General features: G+C 38.6%; 1 protein-coding gene across 1 annotated transcript in view; it reads right to left on the minus strand.

Moving 5' to 3' along the window:
• Positions 1-1,203: 1,203 nt before the first annotated feature.
• LOC128660324 (pre-mRNA-splicing factor syf2) overlaps positions 1,204-22,119 on the minus strand; it is a 38,865-nt gene continuing 17,949 nt past the window's right edge. Inside the window, exons 6-7 of the mRNA XM_053714117.1 lie at positions 10,377-10,475; positions 1,204-3,285 (exon numbers count right to left, since the gene is read on the minus strand). Coding sequence (XP_053570092.1) covers positions 3,120-3,285; positions 10,377-10,475 — 265 coding nt within the window. The 3' untranslated portion in view covers positions 1,204-3,119. The remainder of the gene's footprint in view (positions 3,286-10,376; positions 10,476-22,119) is intronic.

The following is a 22,119-nucleotide window of genomic DNA, read 5'->3' on the forward strand; positions in this document are numbered from 1 at the left end:
TGTGTGTTCTTACCCGGGGTATATACCCTTTTGCATTTAATAAAATTTATATTTTTATCACTTCACCTGGTGCTCCTGTTACACATTTTTTCTGCAACTTTAAAACAAACCGTAATAATAATACTGAATAAAATACATTACCAAACGCTGCATCACTAGTTCTGCTACTAATGAGGTTTATTAGCATGTCCATTAAAGTATTTGTTTTTACAGACAAATGTTTTAATAAGAAATAAGCTATGAAAATAAAACTTTAGGCACCAATATCAGAATATATATATATATATATATATATATATATATATATATATATATAGTGTATATGTACATATTTCCCCTTCTATAAATAAAAATTTTGATGCATTGAAATCAACAGCTTTAAGAACTATTAACAAGAACTCAAAAGTTCCATTTCATGCCTCCCAGCCCATTCTTTCTATTGCAGAATTATTTTTTTTTAAAATGAAACAATATTCACCACAGTAATATATATACACACACACACATGTATACAAGAGGGGAGGCAATCAAAATCCCTAAACTCAAAATCCCAAATACCATAAAACAGAATCTTGAAATCCAGAAAGATCATAATCCTGAATGTCTTAAATCCAGAGAATCAAAATGCAGAAAGAACAAAATCCCGAAATTATAATCCCTAAATTTAAAAATACCCTATAGATACCGTGTGCTGTGATGTCCCCATCTTTTTGCCACCCACTTGGGGTGGATGCCAGAGGATTGGCAGGGTGCCCCCTTGAACCCCCCCAGGCAGAAGCTGCTCAGCCAGTCTAACCAGTGATCGCTTTTGGATTGTGGTTTTAAAAGTGTTTTTGTTGTTACGGGATTCTGGTTTTCGGTATTTTACAAGTCAGGGATTTGATTTTTCTGCATTTTAATATTAAAGATTATGTTGTGTCGGCATTTTTAAGTATCGGTATTTAGAACTTCGGGATTGCTGCGTTCTGTCTTGTGTACTTGGGTCTTTTGATATAGACACATACAAGATACCATGCAGTATAAATATTTAAAATCTACATAAAGCTTTTTTTTTTTTTTTTTTTTTATAAAGGTAAAGCTTTATAAAAGCAAAAAGCATGTTTTTTTTTTATTTGTGTAATAGAATTTCATACATTTTACATAGTTAGTATGTAGAACAACAATTATACCCCCCCCCCCGCAAAAAAACACAACAAAATGTGGTTTATTGTTCCCGAACTCTAATTTATGATATATATATATATTGTTTCCAGCTTTTTCACTACAAAATAAACCAAATTCTGTAAAAAAAATGAGTTCTGCTAAACACATACATACTTTACTGACTACTGCCAATTTAAATAAACAATGACATGGTAAAAGACAAGGAAACTAAACAGTGTATGTAATGGTTACAGGCATTTTTTTAACCGCTTTAGGTCACAAGTAAAGTAAATACAAAAGGCAGCTTGGTTCCCACATTTACACCCAAAGGAGAAGAGATATACAGAACATATTGTTTCAAATAAAATAGAGGTGGTGTCCAATTTGTTTCTGTAATTATCACTTTCTATAGATGTTTTATCACTACGTGCTCAAAGGCTCCCACTACCAGTAAGCATCCAGAGGAATTAGCCATTGTGCTATTTTATAACTACAAACCCTACATTGTATAGCTCTCTATACACTCTCCCAGGTACCCATTTAACAAAAGATACAAGTTATTTTGATTGCTTAAATTATATGGCTACACCATTATATACAATATTTTTGTGAAAGATTATTTATATTTCATCATTAAAAGGGACATGAAACCCAAAAATTTTAAACAACTTTCCAATTTATTTCTATTATTTAATTTGCTTCCTTCTCTTGTTATCCTTTGCTGAAAGGTTTATCTAGGCAAGCTCATGAGCAGCAGATAAACTAAGTTCTAGATGTTGATTGGTGGCTGCATTTATATACCGATTGTCATTGACTCACCCATGTGTTCAGTTAGAAACCAGTAGTGCACCAGTAGTGCATTTCTGCTCCTTCATTAAAGCATACCAAGAGGGTAAAACAAATTAGATAATATAAATTATTCTCTATCTGAATCATGAAAGAATGTTTTGGGGTTATTATGTCCCTTTAATGCTTCATTTGTCAATTTATGTTTTATGAAAGCAACACCAGATATTAAAGGGGTGTTCAAGTCGTTATATAACATGCTATTAAATAAAGTATTAGTAGTATCTCAATTTGTTTAAAGGGACAGTAAAATCAAACTTTCATGATTTGTAATGCAATTATAAACAACTTTCCAGGAGTGTGCATGTGTCTTTAGTACTCTACGGCAGTAGTGTTTTGCAGCAAAACTACAAATAATGTTGCAAAAAAACTGCTGCCATAGAATACTAAGGGCACGTGCACACTGCTGAGCTCTTATAAGCCTACCTAGTTTTACTTTTCAATAAAGGATAGCAAAAGAACAAAAACATTTGATAACAGAAGTAAATTGAAAAGTTGTTTAAAATGGCATGCTCTATCTAAATGATGAAAGTTTAATTTTGACTTTACTGTCCCTTTAAATGCTGCATTTTATTATACAGCAAACACAATTTGCAAAAGTATAAGAAAAGTAATCCAGGAGCAACTGGGCACCTAGTATTCTTTGTTTTTCATTTACTTGCAACAGAAAGTGTTTAACCCTTTGAGTGCTAAGCACTTTCCCACCTGGGTGCTAAGCCCCCTTTCCCTATACTTGTTATTGTAATTTTTAAATAAAGTTTAAATAAAGTTGTACAGTGACGTCATCACGTCATTGCACGTGACATCACTGTGCAAAATATATACAGGCCCGATCACCGGGGTAGGAGCGCGTGGAAGCCCCCAGATCTCCCTAAAGCTCTCTAGGTGTTAAGTAAATTGGATATTTGTAACAGTGGTCAATAAAGCTTAAACATTTTACAATTCATAGGGAGAATGTGTCTATTCATCCTACAAAGATATATATAGTAAAATATACAACTAATGTGTACAAAAGTGTTTTCTTATGTATGGAGATTCAGCCTTTATGAACATACAGATAACAGTAACAAGGTTTAATTAACTGTTCACCAGGTTATATTTTCATGGCTATTAAATCAAATAAAAACAATTTATACAGCAGTTCCTCTTTCCAGGTTCTGTTTGATTTCGGCTGTGTATTTTCCATAAAACCGCTCTGCCTTCTTGTTGAATTTTGCATTCCTCTCATTGATGTAATCGATATCGGCATCATCATTGTAAGCTCGTCTTCGGCTATATTTCTCACGCTTTTCAATCCTGTAATAAAAGGCTTATGATGAGGAAATCTTAAAAGTAAAAACGGCGCAAACCAAATACAGACAGCTAAAAGTCTAAGTGTACTATAAACCTGTTTTAGTAGCTTTGGTTAAAAAATATAAAAAAAAATTTTTTTTAATGAGAATTACCTATGCTAAAAATTGTAGAATGTATGAAGATTATGTGCTCTAAATATTATAAAAAAAAGAAACTGGACATAAAATTATTTTTCAGAAGAGCATTCACAGTGCAATTCCCAAAATCTTTTAAGATAAATGTCACAATGTGTAGTAAGGTGCAGGGCCTAAGACACAAAAAACAGAATTTATGTTTACCTGATAAATTTCTTTCTCCAACGGTGTGTCCGGTCCACGGCGTCATCCTTACTTGTGGGATATTCTCTTCCCCAACAGGAAATGGCAAAGAGCCCAGCAAAGCTGGTCACATGATCCCTCCTAGGCTCCGCCTACCCCAGTCATTCGACCGACGTAAAGGAGGAATATTTGCATAGGAGAAACCATATGATACCGTGGTGACTGTAGTTAAAGAAAATAAATTATCAGACCTGATTAAAAAACCAGGGCGGGCCGTGGACCGGACACACCGTTGGAGAAAGTAATTTATCAGGTAAACATAAATTCTGTTTTCTCCAACATAGGTGTGTCCGGTCCACGGCGTCATCCTTACTTGTGGGAACCAATACCAAAGCTTTAGGACACGGATGAAGGGAGGGAGCAAATCAGGTCACCTAAATGGAAGGCACCACGGTTTGCAAAACCTTTCTCCCAAAAATAGCCTCAGAAGAAGCAAAAGTATCAAACTTGTAAAATTTGGTAAAAGTGTGCAGTGAAGACCAAGTCGCTGCCCTACATATCTGATCAACAGAAGCCTCGTTCTTGAAGGCCCATATGGAAGCCACAGCCCTAGTGGAATGAGCTGTGATTCTTTCAGGAGGCTGCCGTCCGGCAGTCTCATAAGCCAATCTGATGATGCTTTTAATCCAAAAAGAGAGAGAGGTAGAAGTTGCTTTTTGACCTCTCCTTTTACCAGAATAAACAACAAACAAGGAAGATGTTTGTCTAAAATCCTTTGTAGCATCTAAATAGAATTTTAGAGCGCGAACAACATCCAAATTGTGCAACAAACGTTCCTTCTTTGAAACTGGTTGAGAAGGCACGACTATCTCCTGGTTAATGTTTTTGTTAGAAACAACTTTCGGAAGAAAACCAGGTTTAGTACGTAAAACCACCTTATCTGCATGGAAAACCAGATAAGGAGGAGAACACTGCAGAGCAGATAATTCTGAAACTCTTCTAGCAGAAGAAATTGCAACCAAAAACAAAACTTTCCAAGATAATAACTTAATATCAATGGAATGCAAGGGTTCAAACGGAACCCCCTGAAGAACTGAAAGAACTAAGTTGAGACTCCAAGGAGGAGTCAAAGGTTTGTAAACAGGCTTGATTCTAACCAGAGCCTGAACAAAGGCTTGAACATCTGGCACAGCTGCCAGCTTTTTGTGAAGTAACACAGACAAGGCAGAAATCTGTCCCTTCAAGGAACTTGCCGATAATCCTTTCTCCAATCCTTCTTGAAGAAAGGATAGAATCTTAGGAATCTTTACCTTGTTCCAAGGGAATCCTTTAGATTCACACCAACAGATATATTTTTTCCATATTTTGTGGTAAATTTTTCTAGTTACAGGCTTTCTGGCCTGAACAAGAGTATCAATAACAGAATCTGAGAACCCTCGCTTTGATAAGATCAAGCGTTCAATCTCCAAGCAGTCAGCTGGAGTAGGACCAGATTCGGATGTTCGAACGGACCTTGAACAAGAAGGTCTCATCTCAAAGGTAGCTTCCATGGTGAAGCCGATGACATATTCACCAGATCTGCCTACCAAGTCCTGCGTGGTTACGCAGGAGCTATCAAGATCACCTACGTCCTCTCCTGATTGATCCTGGCTACCAGCCTGGGGATGAGAGGAAACGGCGGGAATACATAAGCTAGTTTGAAGGTCCAAGGTGCTACTAGTGCATCTACTAGAGTCGCCTTGGGATCCCTGGATCTGGACCCGTAGCAAGGAACCTTGAAGTTCTGACGAGAGGCCATCAGATCCATGTCTGGAATGCCCCACAATTGAGTAATTTGGGCAAAGATTTCCGGATGGAGTTCCCACTCCCCCGGATGTAATGTCTGACGACTCAGAAAATCCGCTTCCCAATTTTCCAGTCCTGGAATGTGGATTGCAGACAGGTGGCAGGAGTGAGTCTCCGCCCATTGAATGATTTTGGTCACTTCTTCCATCGCCAGGGAACTCCTTGTTCCCCCCTGATGGTTGATGTACGCAACAGTCGTCATGTTGTCTGATTGAAACCGTATGAACTTGGCCTTTGCTAGCTGAGGCCAAGCCTTGAGAGCATTGAATATCGCTCTCAGTTCCAGAATATTTATCGGTAGAAGAGATTCTTCCCGAGACCAAAGACCCTGAGCTTTCAGGGGTCCCCAGACCGCGCCCCAGCCCATCAGACTGGCGTCGGTCGTGACAATGACCCACTCTGGTCTGCGGAAGGTCATCCCTTGTGACAGGTTGTCCAGGGACAGCCACCAACGGAGTGAGTCTCTGGTCCTCTGATTTACTTGAATCGTCGGAGACAAGTCTGTATAGTCCCCATTCCACTGACTGAGCATGCACAGTTGTAATGGTCTTAGATGAATGCGCGCAAAAGGAACTATGTCCATTGCCGCTACCATCAAACCTATTACTTCCATGCACTGCGCTATGGAAGGAAGAGGAACGGAGTGAAGTGTTTGACAAGAGTTTAGAAGTTTTGTTTTTCTGGCCTCTGTCAGAAAAATCCTCATTTCTAAGGAGTCTATTATTGTTCCCAAGAAGGGAACCCTTGTTGACGGAGATAGAGAACTCTTTTCTATGTTCACTTTCCATCCGTGAGATCTGAGAAAGGCCAGGACTATGTCAGTGTGAGCCTTTGCTTGAGGAAGGGACGACGCTTGAATCAGAATGTCGTCCAAGTAAGGTACTACTGCAATGCCCCTTGGTCTTAGTACCGCTAGAAGGGACCCTAGTACCTTTGTGAAAATCCTTGGAGCAGTGGCTAATCCGAAAGGAAGTGCCACGAACTGGTAATGCTTGTCCAGGAATGCGAACCTTAGGAACCGATGATGTTCCTTGTGGATAGGAATATGTAGATACGCATCCTTTAAATCCACCGTGGTCATGAATTGACCTTCCTGGATGGAAGGAAGAATTGTTCGAATAGTTTCCATTTTGAACGATGGAACCTTGAGAAACTTGTTTAGGATCTTGAGATCCAAGATTGGTCTGAACGTTCCCTCTTTTTTGGGAACTACGAACAGATTGGAGTAGAACCCCATCCCTTGTTCTCCTAATGGAACAGGATGAATCACTCCCATTTTTAACAGGTCTTCTACAAAATGTAAGAATGCCTGTCTCTTTATGTGGTCTGAAGACAATTGAGACCTGTGGAACCTCCCCCTTGGGGGAAGCCCCTTGAATTCCAGAAGATAACCTTGGGAGACTATTTCTAGTGCCCAAGGATCCAGAACATCTCTTGCCCAAGCCTGAGCGAAGAGAGAGAGTCTGCCCCCCACCAGATCCGGTCCCGGATCGGGGGCCAACATTTCATGCTGTCTTGGTAGCAGTGGCAGGTTTCTTGGCCTGCTTTCCCTTGTTCCAGCCTTGCATTGGTCTCCAGGCTGGCTTGGCTTGAGAAGTATTACCCTCTTGCTTAGAGGACGTAGCACTTGGGGCTGGTCCGTTTCTACGAAAGGGACGAAAATTAGGTTTATTTTTGGCCTTGAAAGACCTATCCTGAGGAAGGGCGTGGCCCTTACCCCCAGTGATATCAGAGATAATCTCTTTCAAGTCAGGGCCAAACAGCGTTTTCCCCTTGAAAGGAATGTTAAGCAATTTGTTCTTGGAAGACGCATCCGCTGACCAAGATTTCAACCAAAGCGCTCTGCGCGCCACAATAGCAAACCCAGAATTTTTTGCCGCTAACCTAGCCAATTGCAAAGTGGCGTCTAGGGTGAAAGAATTAGCCAATTTGAGAGCACGGATTCTGTCCATAATCTCCTCATAAGGAGGAGAATCACTATCGATCGCCTTTTCTAGCTCATCGAACCAGAAACACGCGGCTGTAGTGACAGGGACAATGCATGAAATTGGTTGTAGAAGGTAACCTTGCTGAACAAACATCTTTTTAAGCAAACCTTCTAATTTTTTATCCATAGGATCTTTGAAAGCACAACTATCTTCTATGGGTATAGTGGTGCGTTTGTTTAAAGTAGAAACCGCCCCCTCGACCTTGGGGACTGTCTGCCATAAGTCCTTTCTGGGGTCGACCATGGGAAACAATTTTTTAAATATGGGGGAAGGGACGAAAGGTATACCGGGCCTTTCCCATTCTTTATTTACAATGTCCGCCACCCGCTTGGGTATAGGAAAAGCTTCTGGGGGCCCCGGGACCTCTAGGAACTTGTCCATTTTACATAGTTTCTCTGGGATGATCAAATTCTCACAATCATCCAGAGTGGATAACACCTCCTTAAGCAGAGCGCGGAGATGTTCCAACTTAAATTTAAATGTAATCACATCGGGTTCAGCTTGTTGAGAAATTTTCCCTGAATCTGAAATTTCTCCCTCAGACAAAACCTCCCTGGCCCCCTCAGCCTGGTATAGGGGCATATCAGAACCATTATCATCAGCGTCCTCATGCTCTTCAGTATCTAAAACAGAGCAGTCGCGCTTACGCTGATAAGTGGGCATTTTGGCTAAAATGTTTTTGATAGAATTATCCATTACAGCCGTTAATTGTTGCATAGTAAGGAGTATTGGCGCGCTAGATGTACTAGGGGCCTCCTGAGTGGGCAAGACTGGTGTAGACGAAGGAGGGAATGATGCAGTACCATGCTTACTCCCCTCACTTGAGGAATCATCTTGGGCATCATTTTCAGTGTCACATAAATCACATCTATTTAAATGAGAAGGAACCTTGGCTTCCCCACATTCAGAACACAGTCTATCTGGTAGTTCAGACATGTTAAACAGGCATAAACTTGATAACAAAGTACAAAAAACGTTTTAAAATAAAACCGTTACTGTCACTTTAAATTTTAAACTGAACACACTTTATTACTGCAATTGCGAAAAAGTATGAAGGAATTGTTCAAAATTCACCAAAATTTCACCACAGTGTCTTAAAGCCTTAAAAGTATTGCACACCAAATTTGGAAGCTTTAACCCTTAAAATAACGGAACCGGAGCCGTTTTTATCTTTAACCCCTTTACAGTCCCTGGTATCTGCTTTGCTGAGACCCAACCAAGCCCAAAGGGGAATACGATACCAAATGACGCCTTCAGAAAGTCTTTTTTATGTATCAGAGCTCCTCACACATGCGACTGCATGTCATGCTTCTCAAAAACAAGTGCGCAATACCGGCGCGAAAATGAGGCTCTGTCTATGATTCGGGAAAGCCCCTAGAGAATAAGGTGTCTAAAACAGTGCCTGCCGATATTATTTTACAAAAATACCCAGATTAAATGATTCCTCAAGGCTAAATATGTTTATATATGAATCGATTTAGCCCAGAAAATGTCTACAGTCTTAACAAGCCCTTGTGAAGCCCTTATTTACTCTGTAATAAAAATGGCTTACCGGATCCCATAGGGAAAATGACAGCTTCCAGCATTACATCGTCTTGTTAGAATGTGTCATACCTCAAGCAGCAAAAGTCTGCTCACTGTTCCCCCAACTGAAGTTAATTCCTCTCAACAGTCCTGTGTGGAACAGCCATCGATTTTAGTAACGGTTGCTAAAATCATTTTCCTCTTACAAACAGAAATCTTCATCTCTTTTCTGTTTCAGAGTAAATAGTACATACCAGCACTATTTTAAAATAACAAACTCTTGATTGAATAATAAAAACTACAGTTAAACACTAAAAAACTCTAAGCCATCTCCGTGGAGATGTTGCCTGTACAACGGCAAAGAGAATGACTGGGGTAGGCGGAGCCTAGGAGGGATCATGTGACCAGCTTTGCTGGGCTCTTTGCCATTTCCTGTTGGGGAAGAGAATATCCCACAAGTAAGGATGACGCCGTGGACCGGACACACCTATGTTGGAGAAATAGGGAGTTGACACCACAAATCTTACTGCAAATATGTTTAAATTCCATTATTTTAAAAGGGACAGTCAAGTCCAATATAAACTTTCATGATTCAGATATGGCATGAAATTTTAAACAACTTTTAAATGTGCTTTTATCACCAATTTTGCTTTGTTCTCTTGGTATTCTTAGTTGAAAGCTAAACCTAGGCAGGCTCATATTCTAATTTCTTAGACCTTGAAGGCAGCCTCTAATCTGAGTGCATTTTGACAATTTTCATCACTAGAGGGTATTGGTTCATGTGTGTCATATACATAACACTACGCTCACGGACATGATATTACCTAGGAATCAGCATGGATTGGCTAGAATGCAAATCTGACAAAAGAACTGAAATAAGAGGGCAGTTTGCAGAAGCTTAGATACAAGGTAATCACAGAGGTAAAACATTATTATAACTGTGTTTGTTATGCAAAACTAGGGAATGAGTAATAATGGGATTATCTATCTTTTAAAACAATAAGAATTCTGGTGTAGCCTGTCCCTTTAAACAACTGTCCCTTTAAGTACGAGAGAATATGTGGAACTTCGCTAAATGACCAGTCGTCAAAACATTTGGTTAACACAGAAATTCCTTAAGATAACATGGAAGCCAAAATTAAAATTAAAACTCATGCAACCTACCTAGGTATGATTTTATTGAATGGAGCTATGTTTCAATAAAGGATACCAAGAGAAAGAAGTAAAAATTGACAACAGAAATAAACTGGAATTTATTTTTTTTTAAATTGTACGCTCTTACATAAAATTTTGATTTTGACTTCCATGTCCCTTAAAGGCATCAAGAGAAATAAAAATATAGATCCAAAAACCACCCAAGACATCTTGTAAAATCAGGAATAAATAACTGTTAAACATAGGAAAGGTAAAGAAAACTTACTGTTTATCAAGATCTGCAACCATTCTGTCAACCCCCTCTTTGGAAGGTACATGAGTACCATGGTACAAACTGTTTGATGTTGGGTAGAAATTTTCACCACTAGAAATATATATGCAGGAAATAAAAATAAATTAAAAAAAGTGTTATAAATATGTGTTTACTAAGAGAAGCAAACTATTACAGTTATAATTTACATATTTATAAAACAAAAGTACAATTTACAATCAAGACTATATATATATATATATATATATATATATATATATATATATATATATATATATATATATATATATATATATATATATATATATATATATATATATATATATATACACACAAGGGAGATTACTTTTTATTTGTAATCTCCCTTGGTTCTTGCACCCATTCCGGACTGGGGTTAACTGCCTGTGGCTCTGGTGACATCACAGCTTTTTTGGAGTGCTATTTAGCACCCAGGGCTGGATGTTGCCGAGTCACAGGATGTGTACCTGATCCGGTCTTGGAGTGCAGTTCCCTTCCATGTTTTGTATTTTCTATGGGTGATTACAGCCACCTGTGCACCCTTTCTTTGTTCTCAGTTTGTTTGGCTCTGTGAGCTCGCATGATGGTGTGCCTGTGTTAGGGACTCAGGCTATGGAAAGGACCTTGACGTGGTGCCTGAGCTTTCCCATTTGGCCAGATGCGGTGACTAACCTTTCCAGTTGTGATTTTATCTTAGCTGTGAGCTAGCTGGTGAGTGCTGGGTGTTTCTATGTGTTGTATTACTTTTTATTTGTAATCTCCCTTGGTTCTTGCACCCATTCCGGACTGGGGTTAACTGCCTGTGGCTCTGGTGACATCACAGCTCTTTTGGAGTGCTATTTAGCACCCAAGGCTGGATGTTGCTGAGTCACAGGATGTGTACCTGATCCGGTCTTGGAGTGCAGTTCCCTTCCATGTTTTATATATATATATATAGATATCAAAATAACAAGAGTATTGCATTGAGCAATGATACTTTTTTTATTGGACTAACTATACATTTATAAGATGACAAGCTTTCGGAAGAGTTCCTTCCTTTATCAAGTCTGAAGCAATACTAACCAATTCAATGGAATTTACAGATTGTATCTTAAAACACAGAATAGCTAAGAAGACAGTGCAGGGAGAGGAGGAGGTGTCGTAAAAATCATGAGGGGGGCTTAGGTAACAGACAGACAGTGTCCAGTGTAGGAGAACAGACAGGGGAAATATATAGCTTTACATAGAGCATATACTGACATAAAGTTATATATCAACATTGAATCAATATCTATAGAGATGTGAAATTGTATATACAGGGGGAATACAAAAGTTAAGAAAAGACAAAAGTGTGGACATAGGCTTACCTGTGTACCTATGTATAAAGAATGTGGAATATACAATGTAATGGACTAAATGAAAGTACATTACAAAAAATTTTGATAATGTGTTAAGAATCCAGAGTCCACATTTAGTCCAGAATTAAACAGGTTGAAGTGCATTATCATTTTCATTTCAAAGGTTTTTCTTTCCATGGTGTTATTGAAGTTGCCTCTGAGAATTTTGATTTTGAGGTTTCCAACTGTACTCAGACTTAGAAGAATTCTTCAGGAGATTGCGGCTAAAAGAATTCTTCTATGACAAAGAAAATACCAGCACTATGGAGGACTACAATGGAAGAAAAAAGAACACAATCTTTACACCTGCACCAGGACGCAACACAAAATTGGACAGCTATATTGAAAGCTTCCGGTTGAGAACTGCATCTCTGCTCAACACACAGCAGAAAAATATAATGTATAACCTCTCACACTTAGAAAAAAACGCTATAAAAAACTTAAGAAATAATGAAAACATTACCATTAAGCCTGCGGACAAGGGAGGAGCAGTGGTGATCATGAATACACAGGACTACATCACAGAGGGAAATAGACAATTATCAGATCAAACTTATTACAAAAAACTGGAAAAGGACCCCACCCAGGAATACACTTTGCAACTTAGAAAACTAATTAAAACATTCCCTAAACACACGCAACATAAACTGGACAAACTGGTGCCCTCTAACCCAAGCATAGGGACATTCTACATGCTCCCAAAAATCCACAAACCAGGGAACCCAGGAAGACCAATAATAACAGGCATGGACACTCTGACTGAGCAACTATCGGGCATAGTGGAGAATATTCTTAAGCCCTTAGTTATTAACACCACTAGCTTTATAAAAGACACCACTGATTTTCTTAACAAAATCAGCCAGATAACAGAATTGCCAGAGGATACTATAATTGTGACAATGGATGTGGAATCCCTGTACAGCAATATTCCACATAAAGATGGTATTGATGCCTGCTTAAACTTTCTTTCCTGCAACAGCCTTAACCAGACATATAGTGCTTCTACAGTCAGTAAACTTACAGAATTTATACTTACTCACAATTATTTCATCTTCAACCACTCCATCTACTTACAAATCATGGGAACAGCCATGGGCACCAAAATGGCACCACAGTACGCAAACCTCTTCATGGCTGACTTAGAACAGAGATTCCTAGCCACTCACCCTCACAAACCATTCAAATACTTTCGCTACATCGATGATATTTTCATCATATGGACAGAAGGAGAAAAAAACCTTGAACATTTTCATAAATCATTTAATCTATTTCATGCATCAATCAAGCTTAAAATGAACTTTTCTAGAGACTGTGTCAGCTTCCTGGATACAACAATATCCATCACAAATGGCAAACTGCACTCATCTGTATACAGGAAACCAACAGATAGATGCAGCTACCTCCACAGCTCCAGCTCCCACCCCAATCACATTAAAAAAATCCATAATCTACAGTCAGGCTACAAGATACCACAGAATTTGTTCAGATACCAAGGACCGTGACAAACACCTCATCACATTGTCCCAATCATTCAGAGAAAAGGGTTACAAAACAAGGATTATAAATAAAAAAATTAACTCTGCCCTCAATACCCCACGTGAACACTTACTACAATACAGGGAGAAGAAAAACATATCACGTATACCACTAGTAGTCAAATACAACCCTGCTGTGGAAGGGATACGAAAAATCATAAAAGACTTACAGCCACTACTCTTAGAGGATCCCACACTCAAAAAAATCTTTCCAAAACCCCCAATCCTGGCATACAGACAAGCACCTAACCTAAAGCAGAAACTGGTACATAGGAAGCTACCCCTTGAGAAAAAGAACACTCAGAATGGAACCAAGTGCTGCTATAAAGCTCGCTGCAAACTGTGTCAACACGTTTGTGAAAGCAGCACAGCAAATCACAATAATAAATCTTACAACATTAAAGGGGCATATTCATGTATATCTGCAAATGTGGTATACATGATACATTGCACTGCATGTGAAATGGGATGCTATATTGGAGAAACAAGCCAAAAACTGCACCTTCGAATGAACTTACACAGACACTCAATCAAAAACCACTGTGAATCAAAATACTGCACCCCTGTTGGTCACCATTTCACCCAACCTGACCACTCCATCCAAAACCTAAAAATCAAAATTCTCAGAGGCAACTTCAATAACACCATGGAAAGAAAAACCTTTGAAATGAAAATGATAATGCACTTCAACCTGTTTAATTCTGGACTAAATGTGGACTCTGGATTCTTAACACATTATCAAAATTTTTTGTAATGTACTTTCATTTAGTCAATTACATTGTATATTCCACATTCTTTATACATAGGTACACAGGTAAGCCTATGTCCACACTTTTGTCTTTTCTTAACTTTTGTATTCCCCCTGTATATACAATTTCACATCTCTATAGATATTGATTCAATGTTGATATATAACTTTATGTCAGTATATACTCTATGTAAAGCTATATATTTCCCCTGTCTGTTCTCCTACACTGGACACTGTCTGTCTGTTACCTAAGCCCCCCTCATGATTTTTACGACACCTCCTCCTCTCCCTGCACTGTCTTCTTAGCTATTCTGTGTTTTAAGATACAATCTGTAAATTCCATTGAATTGGTTAGTATTGCTTCAGACTTGATAAAGGAAGGAACTCTTCCGAAAGCTTGTCATCTTATAAATGTATAGTTAGTCCAATAAAAAAAAAGTATCATTGCTCAATGCAATACTCTTGTTATTTTGATATCTAAATCTCTGGACTAACATGGCTACTCCAATCAACATACATATATATATATATATATATATATATATTTTTTTTTATTATCTGAGGAAGTGGTGAAAACCTTGAAACGTCATGGAATAAAGCTTGTTGAATTTATAAATCCAGAGAGTGCATTTTCTTCATTTATCTATATTACTGCACCCTGGCATTAACACTATTGAAAATTTGTGAGAGTGCTGCATCTTCCAACTAAAAAAATAAAAATTATATATAGACCATCACCCTTGAGGCTGCGAATGCCATAGAAATCAATGGGAGACTGAAAACCCAGAAAGGTTATGTTAGATGCTGCAAGAGAATGAAGCTTATTACATATTTATGTAAATTAGAAAGTTGATTACAATTGTATACACTTTCTAAATCACACAGACAACAAAGATGCATGCTCAGTATCTAAATAATATGTTAAATAATATTATAATAACATGTAATTTCAAGGGACAAATTTATTTCAAAAGTAGTTTTAATGACAGGTAATGTCTGTCTGGCAGCAGGACTAGTATATATAGGGATAAAAACGAAATAAATACATTACATACTATAGATAACTTCCTTTTTTGATCAATCTAATTTCACCATGTTTAACACATGTAATACAAGTCCCACTGCATTTCGCAACAAATTTGATGCAATACGCGAACTCCTAAACAACCCACAAACTAGTGACATTCTCTACCATTTGATTCGGAAATGCATAATCACATGATATCTGCCAACCTGATTTAAATATATATTTTATACTATCACTAATGAATCAAATTGCTCGATACTTGTGTCATTGATCACTCAATCAACAGTGCCATTTGTTACATTGTGTATTATACTTTGAAAGTATGTATATGTGAAATTAGTATTAAAGTTAAACATTGATGATAACATTAGGACACCCAGTGTACTATTTTTGACAATGATTTTAAAAATCGAATGATGTTTGATTCAATATAATCTTAAGCTCAAAGGGATAGTCCACCTAACATTAAACTGCCATGAATAATATACAGCAGAAATAAAAATCACCTATTTACTGTCATGATATTTTCAGTGTTTTTCTTCCTTCTCTTGAATTTCATTTTCATTAAGAAATGTCATTTTATATGCCAGCCCCCTTTTTAACACCTGTGTGGGGGTGGTGTTTAAAACTAGACTGCAATCAGGAAGGGTTACACAGGTGCAGAGAGCAAACTGTCCCAGCTCTTAAAATATCCATTGTTTGCAAATAAATGCCTACGATACTCTGATTACATGTGATATTCCCAATTATTCTTCCTCAGAATAATAATTTACACTATATATATATATATATATATATATATATATATATATATATATATATATATATATATATATATATATATATATATATATATATATATATACATACACACACATACATACAGTGGATATACAAAGTCTACACACCCCTGTTAAAATGTCAGGTTTCTGTGATGTAAAAAAAAAAAATGACACAAAGATAAATCATTTCAGAACTTTTTCCAACTTTAATGTGACCTATAAACTGTACAACTCAATTGAAAAACAAACTGAAATCTTTTAGGTAAAGGGAAATAAAAATAAACTAAAATAATAATATGGTTGCATAAGTGTGAACACCCTTAAACTAATACTTTATTGAAGCACCTTTTGATTTTATTACAGCACTCAGCCTTTTTGGGTATGAGTTTTTGGGCATGGCACATCTCGACTTGGCAAGATTTGCCCACTCTTCTTTGCAAAAACACTCTAAATCTGTCAGAATGCGAGGGCATCTCCTGTGCACAGCCCTCTTCAGATCACCCCACAGATTTTGAATTGGATTCAGGTCTGGGCTCTGGCTGGGCCATCCCAAAACTTTAATCTTCTTCTGGTGAAGCCATTCCTTTGTTGATTTGGATGTATGCTTTGGGTCGTTGTCATGCTGAAAGATGAAGTTCCTCTTCATGTTCAGCTTTCTAGCAGAAGCCTGAAGGTTTTGTGCCAATATTGTCTGGTATTTGGAACTGTTCATTATTCCCTCTACCTTGACTAAGGCCCCAGTTCCAGCTGAAGAAAAACAGCCCCAAAGCATGATGATGCCACCACCATGCTGTGGGTATGGTGTTCTTTTGGTGATATGCAGTGTTGTTTTTGCGCCAAACATATCTTTTGGAATTATGGCCATAATGGTCTCTTTTTTTTACATCACAGAAACCTGACATTTTAACAGGAGTGTGTAGACTTTTTATATTATATATATATATATATATATATATATATATATATATATATATATATATATATATATATATATATATATATATATATATATATATATATATATATATATATATATACAAGTTGTGAAGGATCCAAACGGATGGGTTCCGTATCCAGCAAAAACTTCACACAGCAGGCACAGAAGGAAAAATAAATTCTGTTTAATGTGTAAATAACCAAACGTTTCAGCCCTCACATGGGCTTTTGTCAATGGTAAAAATAAGCCAGGACAGACATGTCTGTCCTGGCTTATGTTTACCATTGACAAAAGCCCATGTGAGGGCTGAAACATTTGGTTATTTACACATTAAACAGATTAAATATTCCTGCTGTGCGAAGTTTTTGCTGGATACGGAACCCATCCGTTTGGATCCTTCACAACTTGCTATTGTTTGTTTATTTAGCAGTGCACCAGGTTGTTGCTGTTCTGAGGAGTGCCGTTTCCACTACGATAGATATATATATATATATATAGAGATATATATATATATATATATATATATATATATATATATATATATATATATATATATATATATATACATACACACACATACATACACACACAGAGAGATATGAAAAGACAACATTGTTTAAAACAAAATCAAATTTAGGGACATGTAAATATGTTTGGAAAAGATTTCTGATATGAGAAAAGCGCCAACCGGCATGAAACGCGTCAGATGACGTCACTCCTTCCCTTGTCTTCCAGATATCCGTGAGTGTGTATGTACACAGATTCTGTGTGAACTTTTTAATGCATAATATCCAAATAAATTTTCTACAATTGTTTTACCAAGGTGCTTGTGCATAGTGCTTCATCTCAGCCAACACTGTGTGTTACAATTTTGACATTCAAGGCTAATGATACTTATACTTGTGGGAGTTTTTCCTGATATATATGTTTAGAGCGGACTGCTCAGAGTGGAAATCCTCACGCTGCGTTTCGGATCCCGGATGCACAACAGCGTCTAAACCCCCAAGCTAAGTAAACAAGTAACTGTACCTTGCCAAAATTGTTTTTTGTATGTGTGTATGTGTGTATATATATATATATATATATATATATATATATATATATATATATATATATATATAGGGACAGATATCTGCTCTGTCTATCCTGTTACACAAGCGTCTGGCAGCTGTACCAGATGTTCAGGTGTTTGCGCAGGCCTTAGTTAGAATCAAGCCTGTTTACAAACCAGTGGCTCCTCCATGGAGTCTAAACTTAGTTCTTTCAGTTCTTCAAGGGGTTCCGTTTGAACCTTTACATTCCATAGATATTAAGTTATTATCTTGGAAAGTTTTGTTTTTGGTAGCTATTTCTTCTGCTCGAAGAGTTTCAGAATTGTCTGCTTTGCAGTGTAATTCACCCTATCTGGTGTTCCATGCAGATAAGGTTGTTTTGCGTACCAAACCTGGTTTCCTTCCAAAAGTGGTTTCTAATAAGAATATTAACCAGGAAATTATTGTTCCTTCTCTGTGTCCTAATCCAGTTTCTAAGAAGGAACGACTGTTACACAATCTTGATGTGGTTCGGGCCTTAAAATTCTATTTAAAGGCAACTAAAGATTTCAGACAAACATCATCTTTGTTTGTTGTCTATTCTGGTAAGAGGAGAGGTCAGAAAGCGACTGCTACCTCTCTTTCCTTCTGGCTGAAAAGCATCATCCGATTGGCTTATGAGACTGCTGGACAGCAGCCTCCTGAACGAATTACAGCTCATTCCACTAGGGCTGTGGCTTCCACATGGGCTTTCAAGAATGAGGCTTCTGTTGAACAGATTTGTAAGGCAGCGACTTGGTCTTCACTGCATACATTTGCCAAATTTTACAAATTCGATACTTTTGCTTCTTCGGAGGCTATTTTTGGGAGAAAGGTTTTGCAAGCAGTGGTGCCTTCCGTTTAGGTTACCTGACTTGTTCCCTCCCTTCATCCGCGTCCTAAAGCTTTGGTATTGGTATCCCACAAGTAAGGATGAATCCGTGGACTGGATACACCATGTAAGAGAAAACAGAATTTATGCTTACCTGATAAATTACTTTCTCTTACGGTGTATCCAGTCCACGGCCCGCCCTGGCAATTAAGTCAGATTCAAATTTATTTTTGTAAAACTACAGTCACCACTGCACCCTATAGTTTCTCCTTTTTCTCCTAACCGTCGGTCGAATGACTGGGGGGGTGGAGCCTGAGGGGAGCTATATGGACAGCTCTGCTGCGTGCTCTCTTTGCCACTTCCTATATCCTATCCCTCGGTTTACGCCGGTTCATTTTGCGCCGTTTCAGAATAACAACCTTTTTTTCCAGTCATGTGACTACTATTGAAAAGCGTTGGAAAGCAAAACTGCAGTAATTAAAATAGCCAGTAGGTGGAGCTGTCCGCTTGTTTTGCAGCAAAGTTTTGCAACTTAACAGCCTGAAATTGATCTGATGTGTCTGATCTACACAGAGCAGACATCTGCTATCGAGCAACAAGATTTAGCAGGCACTTCCCTATTATCTTCCTGTCCAGCTGCTTGAGATGAGGGTGCCTAACTGCTTAATCACTGCAGATTGAAATGCATAGAATAGGTGCGGAGCCAATATTATCTAACATGCTAACAATGCAGAGAACTGATTGCAGAAAAATGCAAGTAAATGTAAATTTATGCTTACCTGATAAATTGATTTCTTCTATGATACGACGAGTCCACGGATTCATCCTTTACTTGTGGGATATTATCCTCCTGCTAACAGGAAGTGGCAAAGAGCGCCACAGCAGAGCTGTCTATATAGCTCCTCTCTTGACTCCACCCCCCAGTCATTCAACGAAGGTACAGGAAGAAAAAGGAGAAACTAAAAGGTGCAGAGGTGACTGAAGTTTTAAATAAAAAAAATATAATCTGTCTTAAATTGACAGGGCGGGCCGTGGGCTTGTCGTATAATAGAAGAAATCAATTTATCAGGTAAGCATAAATTTACTTTTCTTCTATAAGATACGAGTCCACAGATTCATCCTTTACTTGTGGGATACAATACCAAAGCTACAGGACACGGATGAACGGGAGGGACAAGATAGATGGCTAAACAGAAGGCACCACTGCTTGAAGAACTTTTCTCCAAAAAATAGCCTCCGAAGAAGCAAAAGTATCAAATGTGTAAAATTTGGAAAAGGTATTAAGTAAATACCAAGTCGCAGCCTTACAAATCTGTTTAACTGTTCAGGAGGCTGCTGTCCAGGAGTCTTGTATGCCAAACGGATGATGCTTTTCAGCCAAAAAGAAAGAGAGAGGTAGCCGTAGCTTTTTGACCTCTACGTTTTCCAGAATAGAGAACAAACAGAGAAGATGTTTGACGGAAATCTTTGGTCGCTTGCAAGTAAAACTTCAAAGCACGAACCACATCCAAGTTGTGCAACAGACGCTCCTTCTTAGAGGAAGGATTAGGACACAGGGAAGGAACAACAATTTCCTGATTAATATTCTTATTAGTAACAACCTTAGGAAGGAATCCAGGTTTGGTACGCAACACCACCTTATCAGCATGGAAAACAAGATAAGGCGAGTCGAATTGCAATGCAGATAGTTCAGAAACTCTTCGAGCCGAAGAGATAGCAACCAAAAACAGAACTTTCCAAGATAGAAGCGTAATATCTATGGAATGCATAGGTTCAAACGGAACCCCTTGAAGAACTTTAAGAACTAAAATCAAACTCCATGGCGGAGCAACAGGTTTAAACACAGGCTTGATTCTAACTAAAGCCTGACAGAACGACTGAACGTCTGGAACATCTGCCAGACGTTTGTGCAGTAAAATTGATAAAAGCAGATATCTGTCCCTTTAGGGAACTAGCTGATTGCCCCTTCTCCAATCCTTCTTGGAGAAAGGAAAAAATCCTAGGAATCCTGATCTTACTCCATGAGTAGCCTTTGGATTCGCACCAATAAAGATATTTACGCCATATCTTATGATAAATTTTCCTAGCGACAGGCTTTCGAGCCTGAATCAAGGTATCTATGACCGACTCAGAGAATCCCCGCTTGGATAAAATCAAGCGTTCAATCTCCAGGCAGTCAGCCACAGAGAAACTAGATTTGGATGCTGAAACGGACCTTGAATAAGAAGGTCCTGTCTCAGTGGCAGAGTCCACGGTGGTAGAGATGACATGTCCACCAGGTCTGCATACCAAGTCCTGCGTGGCCACGCAGGTGCTATCAAAATCACAGAAGCTCTCTCCTGTTTGATTCTGGTAATCAGACGAGGAAGGAGAGGAAATGGTGGAAACACATAAGCCAGGTTGAATGACCAAGGTACTGTTAGAGCATCTATGAGTACTGCTTGAGGATCCCTTGATCTGGACCAGTAACAAGGAAGTTTGGCATTCTGACGAGATGTCATCAGATCCAATTCTGGTTTGCCCCATTGATGAATCAATTGTGCAAACACCTCCGGATGGAGTTCCCACTCCCCGGATGAAAAGTCTGACGACTTAGAAAATCCGCTTCCCAGTTCTCCACTCCTGGGATATATATTGCTGATAGATGGCAAGAGTGAGTCTCTGCCCATCGAATTATTTTGGAAACCTCTATCATCGCTAGAGAACTCTTTGCTCCCCCCTGATGATTGATATATGCTACAGTCGTGATATTGTCCGACTGGAATCTTATGAATCTGGCCAAAGCCAGCTGAGGCCATGCCTGAAGCGCGTTGCATATCGCTCTCAGTTCTAGAATATTTATCGGGAGGAGAGCCTCCTCCTGAGTCCACACACCCTGTGCTTTCAGGGAATTCCAGACTGCACCCCAGCCTAATAGGCTGGCGTCCGTCGTCACTATGACCCATGCTGGCCTGCAGAAACACATTCCCTGGGACAGATGATCCTGTGACAACCACCAAAGAAGAGAGTCTCTGGTCTCTTGATCCAGATTTATCCGAGGAGATAAATTTGCATAGTCCCCATTCTACCGTCTGAGCATGCATAGTTGCAGTGGTCCGAGATGCAAGCGAGCAAACTGAACTATGTCCATTGCCGCTACCATTAGTCCAATTACCTCCATACACTGAGCCACTGACGGCCGAGGAATGGAATGAAGTGCTCGGCAGGTGGTTAAGATCTTTGATTTTCTGACCTCTGTCAGAAAAATTCTCATGTCTACCGAGTCTATCAGAGTTCCCAGAAATGGAACTCTTGGGAGAGGGACAAGTGAACTCTTCTTTATGTTCACCTTCCACCCGTGAGATCTTAGAAAAGCCAACACGATGTCAGTGTGAGATTTGGCTAGTTGGTAAGTTGACACCTGAATCAGGAT

The sequence above is a fragment of the Bombina bombina genome, chromosome 5 (genome assembly GCF_027579735.1).
Source record: "Bombina bombina isolate aBomBom1 chromosome 5, aBomBom1.pri, whole genome shotgun sequence".
Taxonomy (NCBI): domain Eukaryota; kingdom Metazoa; phylum Chordata; class Amphibia; order Anura; family Bombinatoridae; genus Bombina; species Bombina bombina.